The 14,329-nt window shown below is 37.9% G+C and overlaps 1 protein-coding gene across 2 annotated transcripts in view; it reads left to right on the top strand.

Moving 5' to 3' along the window:
- The first annotated feature begins 964 nt into the window (after positions 1–964).
- The window catches only part of LOC143738786 (immunoglobulin kappa light chain-like), a 64,137-nt gene continuing 50,772 nt past the window's right edge, over positions 965–14,329 (top strand). The window contains exons 1-2 of one of the 2 annotated variants that reach the window (XM_077230862.1): positions 965–1,116; positions 1,540–1,859. In XM_077230862.1, the coding sequence (XP_077086977.1) occupies positions 1,053–1,116; positions 1,540–1,859 (384 nt within the window). In that variant the 5' untranslated portion in view covers positions 965–1,052. Of the gene's footprint in view, positions 1,117–1,539; positions 1,860–10,865; positions 10,955–11,085; positions 11,386–14,329 lie in introns of those variants that run through there. The other variant, XM_077230871.1, reaches the window with a different exon arrangement.

Raw genomic sequence — 14,329 nt, 5'->3', positions numbered from 1 at the left:
ACGGTAGTAATATTTGGCAACATTTTAAAAATAATATCTAGTATTTCAATGGTGATATATAATTTTTTCCCTATTCACTTGCTGTCTCCCAAAATACAACATTATTTAATCCTGGGCCGGTTCGCATAAAATTATTAGACCAGTCTTATAAGTTAGTCATCCAATTTTTTTCTTTAAGTCTTGCCATAATTTCTTTTAAGTCAGTTACATGAAAAGGTAGATTGGTCTAATTTGAGCCTGAAGCGTACGAGTGATTAGCCCTAACTCTGCTAGTTGGTCAGACTAGTTCCTAGACTCAGTCTTAATTTGGCAGCTATGTTTATGCTGCTGGTGTCCACAGAGGTTATGTATGAAATCAATGCCCTGTACTGTAAGAGAAAGTCATATTTTGATTAGGAACCCCATAATATTTTCCTGAGATATTGATTTATGACAAACAATTTTAAAAGTAATCTGATTTAAATTACAATTATTATCATATTTCCATAAGAGTGCTAAATTTGATCACTTAATGAATGTCAGTCATTTTTAAAGACCAAGGAGAAGTTGTTGTCATGGTGAAACATCCAAACGTTTCTCTGAAAAGCCCTGAATTTTCTCATACATGACATCTAGTGACATGTATGCTGTCAAAGAAATTCACTAAAATATAATGTCCACATATACAGAGGACAAAAGTCTATTCCTGGGTCCTATATATAGTGTCATCATCATAGTGCCATCACAGCATGTTTTTAAACAACTTGCCTGCTAACACAGCCAACCTGGGAAACATCTTCACCTGTTCACCATCTTTTTAAATCCATACAAGGCACTTATAGAAAAACAGAGGGCCACTGAGGAAGAGCCGCTCATCTGCTCTGGAGGAAGTTTTAATAAACAAGGGTTAAATTACATGTGTTAAATGCTGCCTAACCCATGAGTGGTTTAGCTTGTGTAAGAAACCTTCTTGTGATAGTGATGACGATGAGATATTCTAAAGAGGAAACCACAAGGCCATTATCATTACCTTCTGATTGGCAGATGTAGTTCATAATTCTTCAAACTCCTGGATGACAGATGTAGACATGGCAATGTCTGGAATGATAACATTTGGGTTGTTAATAGTCTTAATAGGTGAGATTTTAGTATTCTGGTATAATTATTAACATTTCTCAGTTATGATTATTCAGTGATTTTCTATTTTTAAAATTGAATTTCTGTCAGTAATATTGTTGCAATATTTTGAGCTAACACAATATTTTAAATAAAACACTATTTTTGTTTGTATGTGCCTTTATGATAGGTAAATATGATATAAAGTCATAAATAATGACAATACTAACTTTTTTTTTGATGTAATGTCCAATAGGTCTACGTATTACAGAAAACGCTTGGTTCTACACAGAACTTTTATTTTACTGCGTTATGACTAACTCGTAGTTGATTAAACGTTTAAAAACCATTGAAGCCTACAAATAGGCTACGTCTATGACCAAATAAAAGATAGCCTACACTCAGATACACTCAACGCATTTTAATTTTCTGTTATGGTTTTAGGTTGTTTAAATGGACAAACTCTTCCTAAGCATCTTGACGCTGTGTACCCTAGGGCACAGGGTAGATCTGCTATAATCACATGCAATGTGGGTTCATCGCTTGACTCTACAGCTCTCCACTGGTACAGAGCTCAACCAGGAGGAGCTTTCCAGCGATTAATGTATTTCGAAGCTAAATCGACAAAAGCTATAATCGATCCGGGTGTCCCCCGTAGATATGCTGGATCGGTGAGAGATCAGCAAGTGTCTCTAACTATCTCCAAATTGCAGTCCGACGATGCAGGATCATATTACTGCGCTCTCTGGACTGACAATGACACAGTGCTGACTGTATACAGGAAATCATTACAAAAACCTGCTTTCATAATCAATGCGGTTTTATTTGGAACAACAGTAACAGCAAGGGGGAGACATTCAGAATGTTTGGCCTATATATTTTCATTTTATTTTACATTTGTCTTAAACTCAGATCTCAATTTTGATTTAATTTTAAATATTTCACATTTACGTTTAATATAACACTGGGGATTATAACAATATTAAACAATGATTTGACCATTTGTTGTGTGATAGATTCTATAGTAGGCTATAGTATAGATTAAAAATACTACTGTCCCACTGTGTGGGTTTTGTGTTCCCTGTTCTTGTCTGTCACGTGATCCCCTGTTTGTCATGTGATCCTGCCATGTGTCTTGTCATTTGTTAATTGTATGATCATTGTTCACAGGTGTTCCTTGTCTGGTAATTAATCAGTCTATTCTTATGTTTGCCTTTGTCTAGTTTTGAATGTTATGTGTGAATGTTTCTTGTCCAGTTTCGGTTTCCGTTTCATGCCTTGCCATGCCTTTGTTTTGTATTTTGATTAGTGTTTATATTAAAGTTGCGTTTGGGTTCTCACCCGCTTGCTTCCAGTGAATTCAGTCGTAACACCCACAGCTTTGGCATCACTTCCTCCACAATCAAACATTTTGCCTATAATAAAGTTCCATCAAAAATGAATGGTGGCTTGGATAAAATGAGACAAGAGTATCAATGAAGAGCATGTTTGAAAAGAAATATGAGACATGGTGTGTGAAGAACATAAATAAATGGTAAAGCACTTGATTGAACAGAATATTTTTATTCCAATCAAGTTTCAAACAATTTGTTTTATTAAAAGGGTAATACAATTAATCTTAGCAATACAAATATATCAGCCATTTTAGTCAAGATATTTTAATCTCAGAATACTGAAAAATACATAATTTTAAATGTGATGAAAATAATTCTGGAATGAAAGTATGATTTTCAGAAAACATGACTGAAGGCCTTTCCTTATAATACACTGTTTGTCCAATCCAGTTATGCATATTGTTTAAAACAGTAAATGATTGTTTAAGTCTAAATACCTTCCATCAAATGAGACAACATTACACACCGCTGATTTAAAAAATGTGTACATGTTTTGAAAAATAATGTGTAAAAAGTGTGAAAATAGGTAATAGAAGTTACTCAAGTTTAGATCAACTTCAGGGTCTTCATTTTAAAATGTGATGACTAAAACTTGATGATTAAAATGAAATAGGAAATAAATGCTATGTGCTGAAAACAATCAGGAAATGACATCAGCAAACTGTATTTGAATGGCATACAAGGCTGGGTACAACACTAAAAAAAGAGCATTACTCTCCAAACGTCTTTTTCAAATATAGATGAATGATGTTTGCATACATTTATATTGTCCTTCTCTCAGAGATTTCAGGTAGGTGCCATTTAGAATTAAGCCTTTGATTTGTTAAAAAAAAAGAAAAAGAAAAAAAGTATGACATATGTTTTGTTCAATCGAAGCAGCTGTTCTGGGAGTGACTTTGGAACAAGGTCAAGCAATGTTGGTCTAAGCAGTGGGCAAAACTTCATATCTCCCCTGCAAAGTGACCGATTTACAATCTTGGAATTACATCCATTGGTACCAAAAAAGAGAGGGTGAAGCCCCATCAAGACTATATATCAATGCAGGCGGTAGCTTTACTCATGATACCAACAATCCCCAAGCAAATGACTTCACTGTGGACAGAACACAGCTCTTTAATCTAAAACTGAGCAACACAAAGCCGATTCATGCTGCAGTTTATACTGCGCCTATTGGGACACAAGCAACCACAGTGAGTACATTTACTCACATACTGTACATGAACTCATGGATATTTATCATTACATAGTATTCATTCGATTTGACACATTTGAATAGAAATATGAGCTAATTTTTCATGTGTATATGAACCCAGTTTTCACCTCCACTATTATAAGTCCCTGAAGTTCAATGCAACCGGTGTGATTTATTTTTCTTTCTTCAAGCCCTTTCAAATATTCTCCTGTATTTGTAATATTTATACAGTTGTTTGTTTGACATGCAGGTCTTCAGCAGTGGATGGTGCTATTGAGCTGCAAAAGAGGATTGTTTTTTAGCTTTAAGGCTCTGTGAAAGTTACTAAATTACTTCTAATAAAATGTATTTTATTAAATTACTTCTGATAAATTGAAGAGAATCCAGATGAAATATCGAATTTATCAATCAAATGCGGTAGAAATGTATCAGCTTTTGAAATATTTTATTCTGATTGCTGTACAACTACAAATCACATCACATATTGTTAGAGCTCCACCTCCGGAAATGACGTCACAGAACAATTTTCTGCATGGATTTTTTTGCAAAATAGTGTAAAGAAATGTACAGGGAACTTTATGAACCATATCGCCTCACATAACCCAAGGAACGATGCTCATAAACTTGTGCACTGTTGTTCTCATAATGATCCATGGTAAGTAAACTTTAAAAGGTGGTTAAATAGGTAATTGGTAAAATAAAATAGGCTAATATGATAAAACATATTTAAAATAATTTTAAACAACTTATTTAAAATAATTGATTTTCATTTTAATTCATCGCAGGTGTGGAAGGTTTGAGTTTAAATCAAAATCAAAAGGTTTTGGTGAAGCTAAAGGGTAAAACTGTGTCCTTCAGATGTGAGGTAACCGGATTGAGCTCTGGTAACTTTGTCCACTGGTACCATAAGAAAGATGGTGAAACGTTTAAAAGACTACTCTACATCAGCGAGTCTGGGAGTGCTACAATTGAAGCAAAAGACTTTGTCTCTGAAAAAATTGGAAATTCGTATGGTATAAAACTCAAAGAAACAAAAGAGGAACATGCTGGCATGTATTATTGTGCATGCTGGGAGTGGGATGGCAGCCACAGTGAGAGAAAGCTTTGACACCCTTGACAAAAACCATGAGAAACTGTTTTTCCGCAATATGAATAATGCCAAAATCTAACAGTTACAAACCACTTAAATTACAGTATTGAATCATCTGACAGATACTGTCTGAGGAGAACCACAAAATAGTGTGGTTTGGTGTAGCAAATATGTTTGCAGATAAGAACAACAGCACAGGGGATGGTATTTAATGTAATGGAAACGACATGTGCTGGCCTTCTCAGTGTTACAATAGTAAGACATATGCAGTACAAATTCATTGAACGTCAACACATTGAACACAAAAACATAGCCTATGGGCCACTGTCAGCAGTGCAGTCAGTATTTTTTGAAGACTTTGATTATTTTATTGCTTTGATTGGGTTTTAAGAAAAAAGACAAAGAAGTATATGGAAATAAACGAGCAAAAAAAAAAAAACCCTCTAAGACTGAGGTGTATAGTGCCTTCTAGACTATCAATAGGCAGAAATGTTTGGTGGCGTCTTTAATGTCCCTTTGTTCCACAAATTTACTTTAGGATATGAACATAATGCAAGTTCAAGGACTTTAACCAAACATTGAAATATAGCCACTACAACTACTACTTCCTGCTGTTTCTTTTGGTGCTGAGGCAATCCAAACAATATTGAGTTAACTGCAGACTATTATAGGCTGCTCCTAACATTCACTCTCAGAAAAAAATTGCAAAAATGGCACCTTTAAGCTTACAACAGCTAATCTAGTACCCTTTCACGAGTTCACACTTACATGCAATTAGAGGGAGTAAAGTGTAATGCGTATTTGGCGTGCTGTCTGGGGCGATGGCTCCGAGCTCGGAGTTCGGCCCGAACCAAGAGTACTTCCCCCCGTATGTAAATGGTTAGGACTAGAAGTGTGGAGAAGGGGTGGTGGAGGGATGCTGCTAAACTGTCAACGAATTGAGGTGAGACTGCTGAACATATATTATATACACCTCTTATCGTTGATTGCTGAGTGCTTTCCACTCGTGTTAATTATCTGAGCGTGCTCCTCCTGAACTTTGTTAATAAAACATAATTAAAATGAAATCTTTGTACCTTATCAACCCCTAAAAGGCCATAGTAGTAGGTACGTACTGCTACTCTAAGGTACTGATATGCACCTTTTTAAGGTAGAAAAGGTACAAAGATGCCTTTTTAATGGTACTGCCCCAGAGATGAGCTGTTGTACCCCTAAAGGTACACTTTTTACACATTTTTTTCTGAGTGTTCAAAAGTGGTGGAAATTAGGAGGTTCATCAAAGAAATGCCAAAATCCTTGGACAGGAACAAACTTTCTCGTGGGTTAAATTCAGAATGGGGCATTTCACATATGTAACCCCGATTAGCTATTAGCATGAGGGCTGGAAACTAAGTTGCATTTATCTTCCTGTTTGTTGCTCAATGTATCACAGAGTAAAGACAGAATCAGACTGTCTCTGCCATATTATTTCTCTTTTGATGCTTTCATTTTCCCCCCTTATTCAGCTCATATGCAAAGGTGAGTCTTTTATTATTTCACAATATAGTTTATTCTGTATTATAAAACTAGCTTATAAAGAAAAAAAAGACATTATGATAATATCGTTTGATTTGTGAGTTGTTGCTTTTTGCAATGGATGGAGCCGGTGAGCTGCAACAGAAAATCTCACTGACCAAAGCAGAGGAAAAGTTAGCCATTATAGACTGTCACTTCACTTCAGACTGCTGGAACTACATCCACTGGTATCAGCAGAAAGAAGGAGAAACCTTGAAGAGGATCCTGTATGCTGACATAGGTGATGGATCCGCAAAAAATTATGTTGGTTTTGAGTCCAGAAATTCAGAAAAGAAAGCATCAATTCATTTTGCTTTGAAAATCACAAAGCTGAATAAAGAGCATTCAGCGATGTATTACTGTGCTTGCTGGAGCTCAGGCAGCAGAGAGAGTATAAAAACTGAAGCCCTGCACAAAAAAAACAAAACCCTTTCTCCAAAGTTTATATAAAAACTATCATGACAATCAAAGAATTTGCTTCTAAATAAGAATGCTCCAGTTACACCTCGGTTCCCTGAGATAACGGGAACGAGCATTGCGTGAAACACGCTTTGAGGATAACTCTGTTTTCTCAGAATATAGAGAAGCCTGATTTGTTCACGTTTGTGCACTGCATGGACCTATGGCATTTCAGCCTTCTGAAACAGGCAGAGCCGACTGCACCTGTATAGCACAACAGGGTACGGGGCTGGAACCTCAGCAAACACAGTCCGGACCACTTTTTAGGGGTGCAGGACAATCAAGTGTGCCTGGAGGGCAGGAACGTCCAGGTTATAAAACCTTCTGAAGGTAGACGGCAAAGACCAGCCAGCTGCTGCTCAAAAATCTCCAATGGAGACTCTGCTGGACCAAGCCTAGGAGGAGGCCATTCCCCAAGTGGAGTGGGCCCTCACTCCAATGGGGCATTCAAAGCCCACTGAAGCATAAGCCAGGGCTTCAACTATCCAGCGGGATAATCTCTGCTTCGTATCTGGATTAACCAAACTAGTCTTGAACAAATGCATGAATATAATAAAAAGGCTATAATATAAGATAGATTTAACCATTTATTTTACAAAGCAAAAATGTATCACAGAGTAAAGACAGAATCAGACTGTCTCTGCCATATTAATTCTCTTTTGATGCTTTCATTTTTCCTCCTTATTCAGTATGTGATACATACTCTGTGATAAAGCTCAAAAAAGAGTGACTCTTCTTTCTCAATAGTTTCTTTGTGACCAATTGCAATAGCACCTTTTAAACTACATTGTGAATTTCACAACCCATTCCGAATTATATCATAGTGTCAGTACCGAATGTTTTTTAAACTAAATTTTAGCTTACTCAAAGCATCTTGCCAACACAGCCAACCTGGGAAACATCTTCACCTGTTCACCATCTTTTTAAATCCATACAAGCCAGAAAAACAGAGGGCCACTGAGGAAGAGCCGCTCATCTGCTCTGGGGGAAGTTTTAATAAACAAGGGTTAAATTACATGTGTTAAATGCTGCCTAACCCATGAGTGGTTTAGCTTGTGTAAGAAACCTTCTTGTGATAGTGATGACGATGAGATATTCTAAAGAGGAAACCACAAGGCCATTATCATTACCTTCTGATTGGCAGATGTAGTTCATAATTCTTCAAACTCCTGGATGACAGATGTAGACATGGCAATGTCTGGAATGATAACATTTGGGTTGTTAATAGTCTTAATAGGTGAGGTTTTAGTATTCTATAATTAGCCTATTTACATTTCTCAGTTAAGATTATTCAGTGATTTTCAACTTTTAAAAAGGAATTTTCGTCAGCAATTTTAGGTTGGCTACTTCGCCTACAAATAGTCTACTTGCAAGTCTATTCCCAAATAAGTGCTTTAATTCGGATATTAGATACCTAATTGTTGTGTTTACACACTTAGCACATTTTTAATTGTTTCTCTTATGCTTTTAGATTGTTTAAATGGACAAAATATTCCTATTCATCCTGAACCTGTTATCATTAAGGTAAATGATAGAGTTGCTAGAATCAAATGCAATGTGGATTCATCGATGCTTCAGACAGCTCTCCACTGGTACAGAGCTCAACCAGGAGGAGCATTCCAGCGATTAATATATTTCGAAGCAGGATCGATAACAGCCAAAATCGATCCGGCGGTGGCCGACAGTGGATATGGTGGATCGGTGAAAAATCAGCAAGTGTCTCTAACTATCTCCAAAGTGAAGTTCGACGATGCAGGATCATATTACTGCGCGTACTACACTGGAGACAACACAGTGCTGACTGTATACAGGAAATCATTACAAAAACCTGCTTTCATAATCAATGCGGTTTTATTTGGAACAACAGTAGCAGCAAGGGGGAGACATTCAGAATATTTGAATTGGGACTTTGCTTTCTGTTGTCAATATTACTTTTATTTTTTTTTTAATTTTCAAAAAGAACCCCCAAAACTACTGTACCACTGTTAACACTAGGCTACAATAAAACGCTTTCTTCAACTGTAGGTCATCTTTCTACCCCATTGGTTGATTTTAATTAAAATGATTAAGGTAACATTTAAAAATTACTTGCAAATGTTTTATCATGTCTTGATTTGTACTTTTCTAAAATGTAGCCTAGGCCTATAGATTTTCATTTTATTTTACATTTGCCTTACACTTAAATCGCAATCTTAATTTATAGAAAAACATTTCATATTTACATTTAACACTGGGGATTATAACAATCTTAGTTAAACAATCATTTGACCATGTTTGTGTGAAATTCGTTTTTAAATACATTTTGAATATCTATACATTCAAAATACTACTGTCCCTCAACTTTGGCATCACTTCAGGCAGATACAAAAATGAATGGCTTGGATACAAATGAGACAAGAGTATCAATGAAGAGCATGTTTGAAAAGAAATATGAGACATGGTGTGTGAAGAACATAAATAAATGGTAAAGCACTTGATTGAACAGAATATTTTTTCCAAACAATTCGTTTTATTAAAAGGCTAATACAATTAATCTTAGAAAGACATGTGCCAGCCATTTTAGTCAAGTTTATTGAAAAAAAAAAATCTCAGAATGCTTAAATACATCATTTTAAATGTGATGGAAATATTGGAATGAAAGTACTCTACAGGACTGTATTCCTTTCCTTATAATACCCTGTTTGTCCAATCCAGTTATGCATATTGTTTAAAACAGTAAACATTTTTGTTTAAGCCTAAATACCTTCCATCACATGAGTTAACATTACACACCGCTGATATAGAAAATGTGTACATTATTTTAAAGTGTATATGTTTTGAAAAATAATGTGTAAAAAGTGTGAAAATAGGTAATAGAAGTTACTCAAGTTTAGATCAACTTCAGGGCCTTAATTTTAAAATGTGATGACTAAAACTTGATGACTATAATGAATTAGGAAAGAAATGCTATGTGCTGAAAACAATCAGGAAATGACATCAGCAAACTGTATTTGAATGGCTTACAAGGCTGGGTACAACACTAAAAAAAGAGCATTACTCTCCAAACGTCTTTTTCAGATGAATGATGTTTGCATACATTTATATTGTCCTTCTCTCAGAGATTCCAGGTAGGTGCCATTTAAAATTAAGCCTTTGATTTGTAAAAAGTAATAATAATAATAATAATTTTTTATGACATTTGTTTTGTTCAATCGAAGCAGCTGTTCTGGGAGTGACTTTGGAACAAGGTCAAGCAATGTTGGTCAAAGCAGTGGGCAAAACTTCATATCTCCCCTGCAAAGTGACCGATTTACAATCTTGGAATTACATCCATTGGTACCAAAAAAGAGAGGGTGAAGCCCCATCAAGACTACTCTATATCAATGCAGGCGGTAGCTTTACTCATGATACCAACAATCCCCAAGCAAATGACTTCACTGTGGACAGAACACAGCTCTTTAATCTAAAACTGAGCAACACAAAGCCGATTCATGCTGCAGTTTATACTGCGCCTATTGGGACACAAGCAACAACAGTGAGTACATTTACTCACATACTGTACATGAACTCATGGATATTTATCATTACATAGTATTCATTCGATTTGACACATTTGAATAGAAATATGAGCTAATTTTTCATGTGTATATGAACCCAGTTTTCACCTCCACTATTATAAGTCCCTGAAGTTCAATGCAACCGGTGTGATTTATTTTCTTTCTACAAGCCCTTTCAAATATTCTCCTGTATTTGTAATATTTATACAGTTGTTTATTTGACGTGCAGGTCTTCAGCAGTGGATGGTGCTATTGAGCTGCAAAAGAGGATTGTTTTTTAGCTTTAAGGCTCTGTGAAAGTTACTAAATTACTTCTAATAAAATGTATTTTATTAAATTACTTCTGATAAATTGAAGAGAATCCCCATGAGATATCGAATTTACCAATCAAATTAGGTAGAAATGTATCAGCTTTTGAAATATTTTATTCTGATTGCTGTACAACTACAAATCACATCACATATTGTTAGAGCTCCACCTCCGGAAATGACGTCACAGAACAATTTTCTGCATGGATTTTTTTGCAAAATAGTGTAAAGAAATGTACAGGGAACTTTATGAACCATATCGCCTCACATAACCAAATGAACGATGCTCATAAACTTGTGCACTGTTGTTCTCATAATGATCCATGGTAAGTAAACTTTAAAAGGTGGTTAAATAGGTAATTGGAAAAAATAAAATAGACTAATATGATAAAACATATTTAAAATAATTTTAAACAACTTATTTATAATAATTTATTTTCATTTTATTTCATCGCAGGTGTGGAAGGTGTGAGTTTAAATCAAAATCAAAAGGTTTTGGTGAAGCTAAAGGGTAAAACTGTGTCCTTCAGATGTGAGGTAACCGGATTGAGCTCTGGTAACTTTGTCCACTGGTACCATAAGAAAGATGGTGAAACGTTTAAAAGACTACTCTACATCAGCGAGTCTGGAAGTGCTACAATTGAAGCAAAAGACTTTGTCTCTGAAAAAATTGGAAATTCATATGGCATAAAACTCAAAGAAACTAAGGAGGAACACGCTGGCATGTATTATTGTGCATGCTGGGATGGCAACCACAGTGAGAGAAAGCTTTGACATCCTTGACAAAAACCATGAGAAACTGTTATTCCACAATATGAACAATGTCAAAATCTAACAGTTACAAACCACTTTTATTACAGTATTGAATCATCTGACAGACACTGTCTGAGGAGAACCACAAAATAGTGTGGTTTGGTGTAGCAAATATGTTTGCAGATAAGAACAACAGCACAGGGGATGATAGTTATTTAATGTAATGGAAACGACATGTGCTGGCCTTCTCAGTGTTACAATAGTAAGACATATGCAGTACAAATTCATTGAACGTCAACACATTGAACACAATAACATATGGGCCACTGATACGCAGTAATGAGTGCAGTCAGTATTTTTTGAAGACTTTGAGTATTTTATTGCTTCGATTGGGTTTTCAGAAAAAAGACTAAGAAGTATATGGAAATAAACAAGCAAAAAAATTCCTCTTAAGACTGAGGTGTATAGTGCCTTCTAGACTATAGGCAGACATTTTTGGTGGCGTCTTTAATGTCCCTTTGTTCCACAAATTTACTTTAGGATATGAACATAATGCAAGTTCAAGGACTTTATCCAAACATTGAAATATAGCCACTACAACTACTACTTCCTGCTGTTTCTTTTGGTGCTGAGGCAATCCACACAATATTGAGTTAACTGCAGACTATTATAGGCTGCTCCTAACATTCACTCTCAGAAAAAAATTGCAAAATGGCACCTTTAAGGGTACAACAGCCTAGTACCCTTTCATGAGTTCACACTTACATACAATTAGAGGGAGTAAAGTTTAATGCGTATTTGGCGTGCTATCAGGGGGGAGGGCTCCGAGCTCGGAGTTCGGCCCGAACCCAGAGTACTTCCCCCGTATACTTTGCTGCTAAACTGTCAACGAATTGAGATGAGACTGCTGAATATATATTATATACACCTCTTATCACTGATTGCTGAGTGCTCTCCACTCATGTTAAGTATCTGAGCGTGCTCCTCCTGAACTTTGTTAATAAAACATCATTAAAATTAAATCTTTGTACCTTATTAACCCCTAAAAGGCAATAGTAGTACCTTAAGGTATGTACTGCTACTCTACTGAGAGGTAAAAAAGGTACAAAGATGTCCTTTTTAATGGTACTGCCCCAGGGATGAGATGTTGTACCCCTAAAGGTAAACTTTTTACACATTTACACTCGGTTACTAACGTAACCTCGGTTCTCTCTAGAGAGGGAACGAGTACTGCGTAATATCTTACGCTATGGGGAAAACCTCTTTTCCACGAGATATTGAAGCCAAAAATTAGCCTTTAATTTTGATTAATGTAAAACGCTGTGCGGCAGCGTGCAGACATAGGCAAGACGGCTTGCGCGCCTATTGGCGGCCCTGCGCCAACAGCAGCAAGCCTATCGAGAGAGGCCCTGCGTGACGTGACATCCAATGGGGGTGCTTCGCGCCCATTTCGTCGCGTCCCGCCAGAATAGGCGTGGCCTTGGCCTATAAATACGCTCGACAGGCAGATACAAACTGGTTTTCATCGCTGAAGCGAACCAGCGCTGTTGTATGCACGGCAAGATACGCAGTACTCGTTCCCTCTCTAGAGAGAACCGAGGTTACGTTAGTAACCGAGTACGTTCTCTTACGAGAGTATCTCTCGTACTGCGTAATATCTTACGCAATGGGGAACACAATGTAAGACGCCGTGCGTACTGGGATCCGACACCAAAGTCCCAAGGGCAGTAGCCCGGGGCTCATATAGTGCATAATCACCGTAGACTCACAGAGAGTCGGAGAAGAGAGGCTACCAGCATCATTCCCCATGAAATAGCATCCCATAGGAGCTAGTTATGTCAACAGTATATCCCGCAGACAGGGTGAACGCGTTCAGCCTGAACTGGGCAAAAGTACGGGCTATTCAACACCCATGGAGCTGTTCCATCGATCAGTGAGCGATACTCAATCAAAACTCAGCATTCTGCGCCTGCGCAGCGGGACAGATAGTACTGAATTCTAGACCGACAGCAGCTTGGCCTGTAAGGCGGGAACCTCTAGGTTATAGAACCTTATAAATGTAGACGGCGAGGCCCAGCCCGCCGCCATACAGATATCATGCAAGGAAATCCCACTAGACCACGCCCACGAAGAGGCCACGCCTCTCGTGGAGTGCGCTCTGACACCCAAAGGACACTGCAGGCCCTTAGAAGTGTAAGCCAGCGCTATGGCATCGGCTATGCATCTGGATAGGCTCTGTTTTGATGCGGCCAGTCCCTTGGAGTGTCCGCCAAACAAAACAAAGAGGTGCTCGGTCTGCCTGAAGACAGACGAGCGGGACACATAAGCTCTCAGCGCCCTGACGGGGCAAAGGAGATTAGCATCCGCCTCCTCATTGTTCACCGGGAGGGCGCACAGGGAAATAACCTGGGCCCTGAACGGTGTGTTGAGGGATTTTGGCACGTACCCGTGCCTTGGTTTGAGTATGACTTTTGAGTCATTAGGCCCAAACTCCATACAGGACGCGCTTACTGAAAGCGCTTGTAAGTCCCCCACGCGCTTTATTGAAGCAAGAGCCACAAGAAATACCGTTTTGAAAGACAGGTGCTTCATGTCTGACAAATGGATTGGCTCGAATGGGGCACCTTTCAGGGCTTCCAGAACCGTAGAAAGGTCCCACATAGGGACTGAGGGAGGTCTGGAAGGACTCAGCCTCCGAGCTCCCCTGAGGAATCGTACGACGAGGTCGTTTTTCCCCAGTGACTGGCCAGACGTCGGTTTTGCAAATGCAGTTATGGCCGCCACGTATACTTTGAGCGTGGATGGGGTTCTACCCTTATCCAGCAGCTCCTGAAGGAAGGAGAGCACTTCCGTAACCCCGCAGTCTACGGGTGAAAAGCCCTGAGCTTGACACCAGGTAGAGAACACTGACCATTTCGAGGAGTAGAGCCGTCTAGTAGACGGGGCCC

This window comes from Siphateles boraxobius, unplaced genomic scaffold, assembly GCF_051911475.1.
Source record: "Siphateles boraxobius isolate OS27281-9 unplaced genomic scaffold, OSU_SipBor_1 1, whole genome shotgun sequence".
Taxonomy (NCBI): domain Eukaryota; kingdom Metazoa; phylum Chordata; class Actinopteri; order Cypriniformes; family Leuciscidae; genus Siphateles; species Siphateles boraxobius.
Note: the sequence above shows the minus strand (reverse complement) of the source record. Positions and strands in the feature narration are given on the sequence as shown.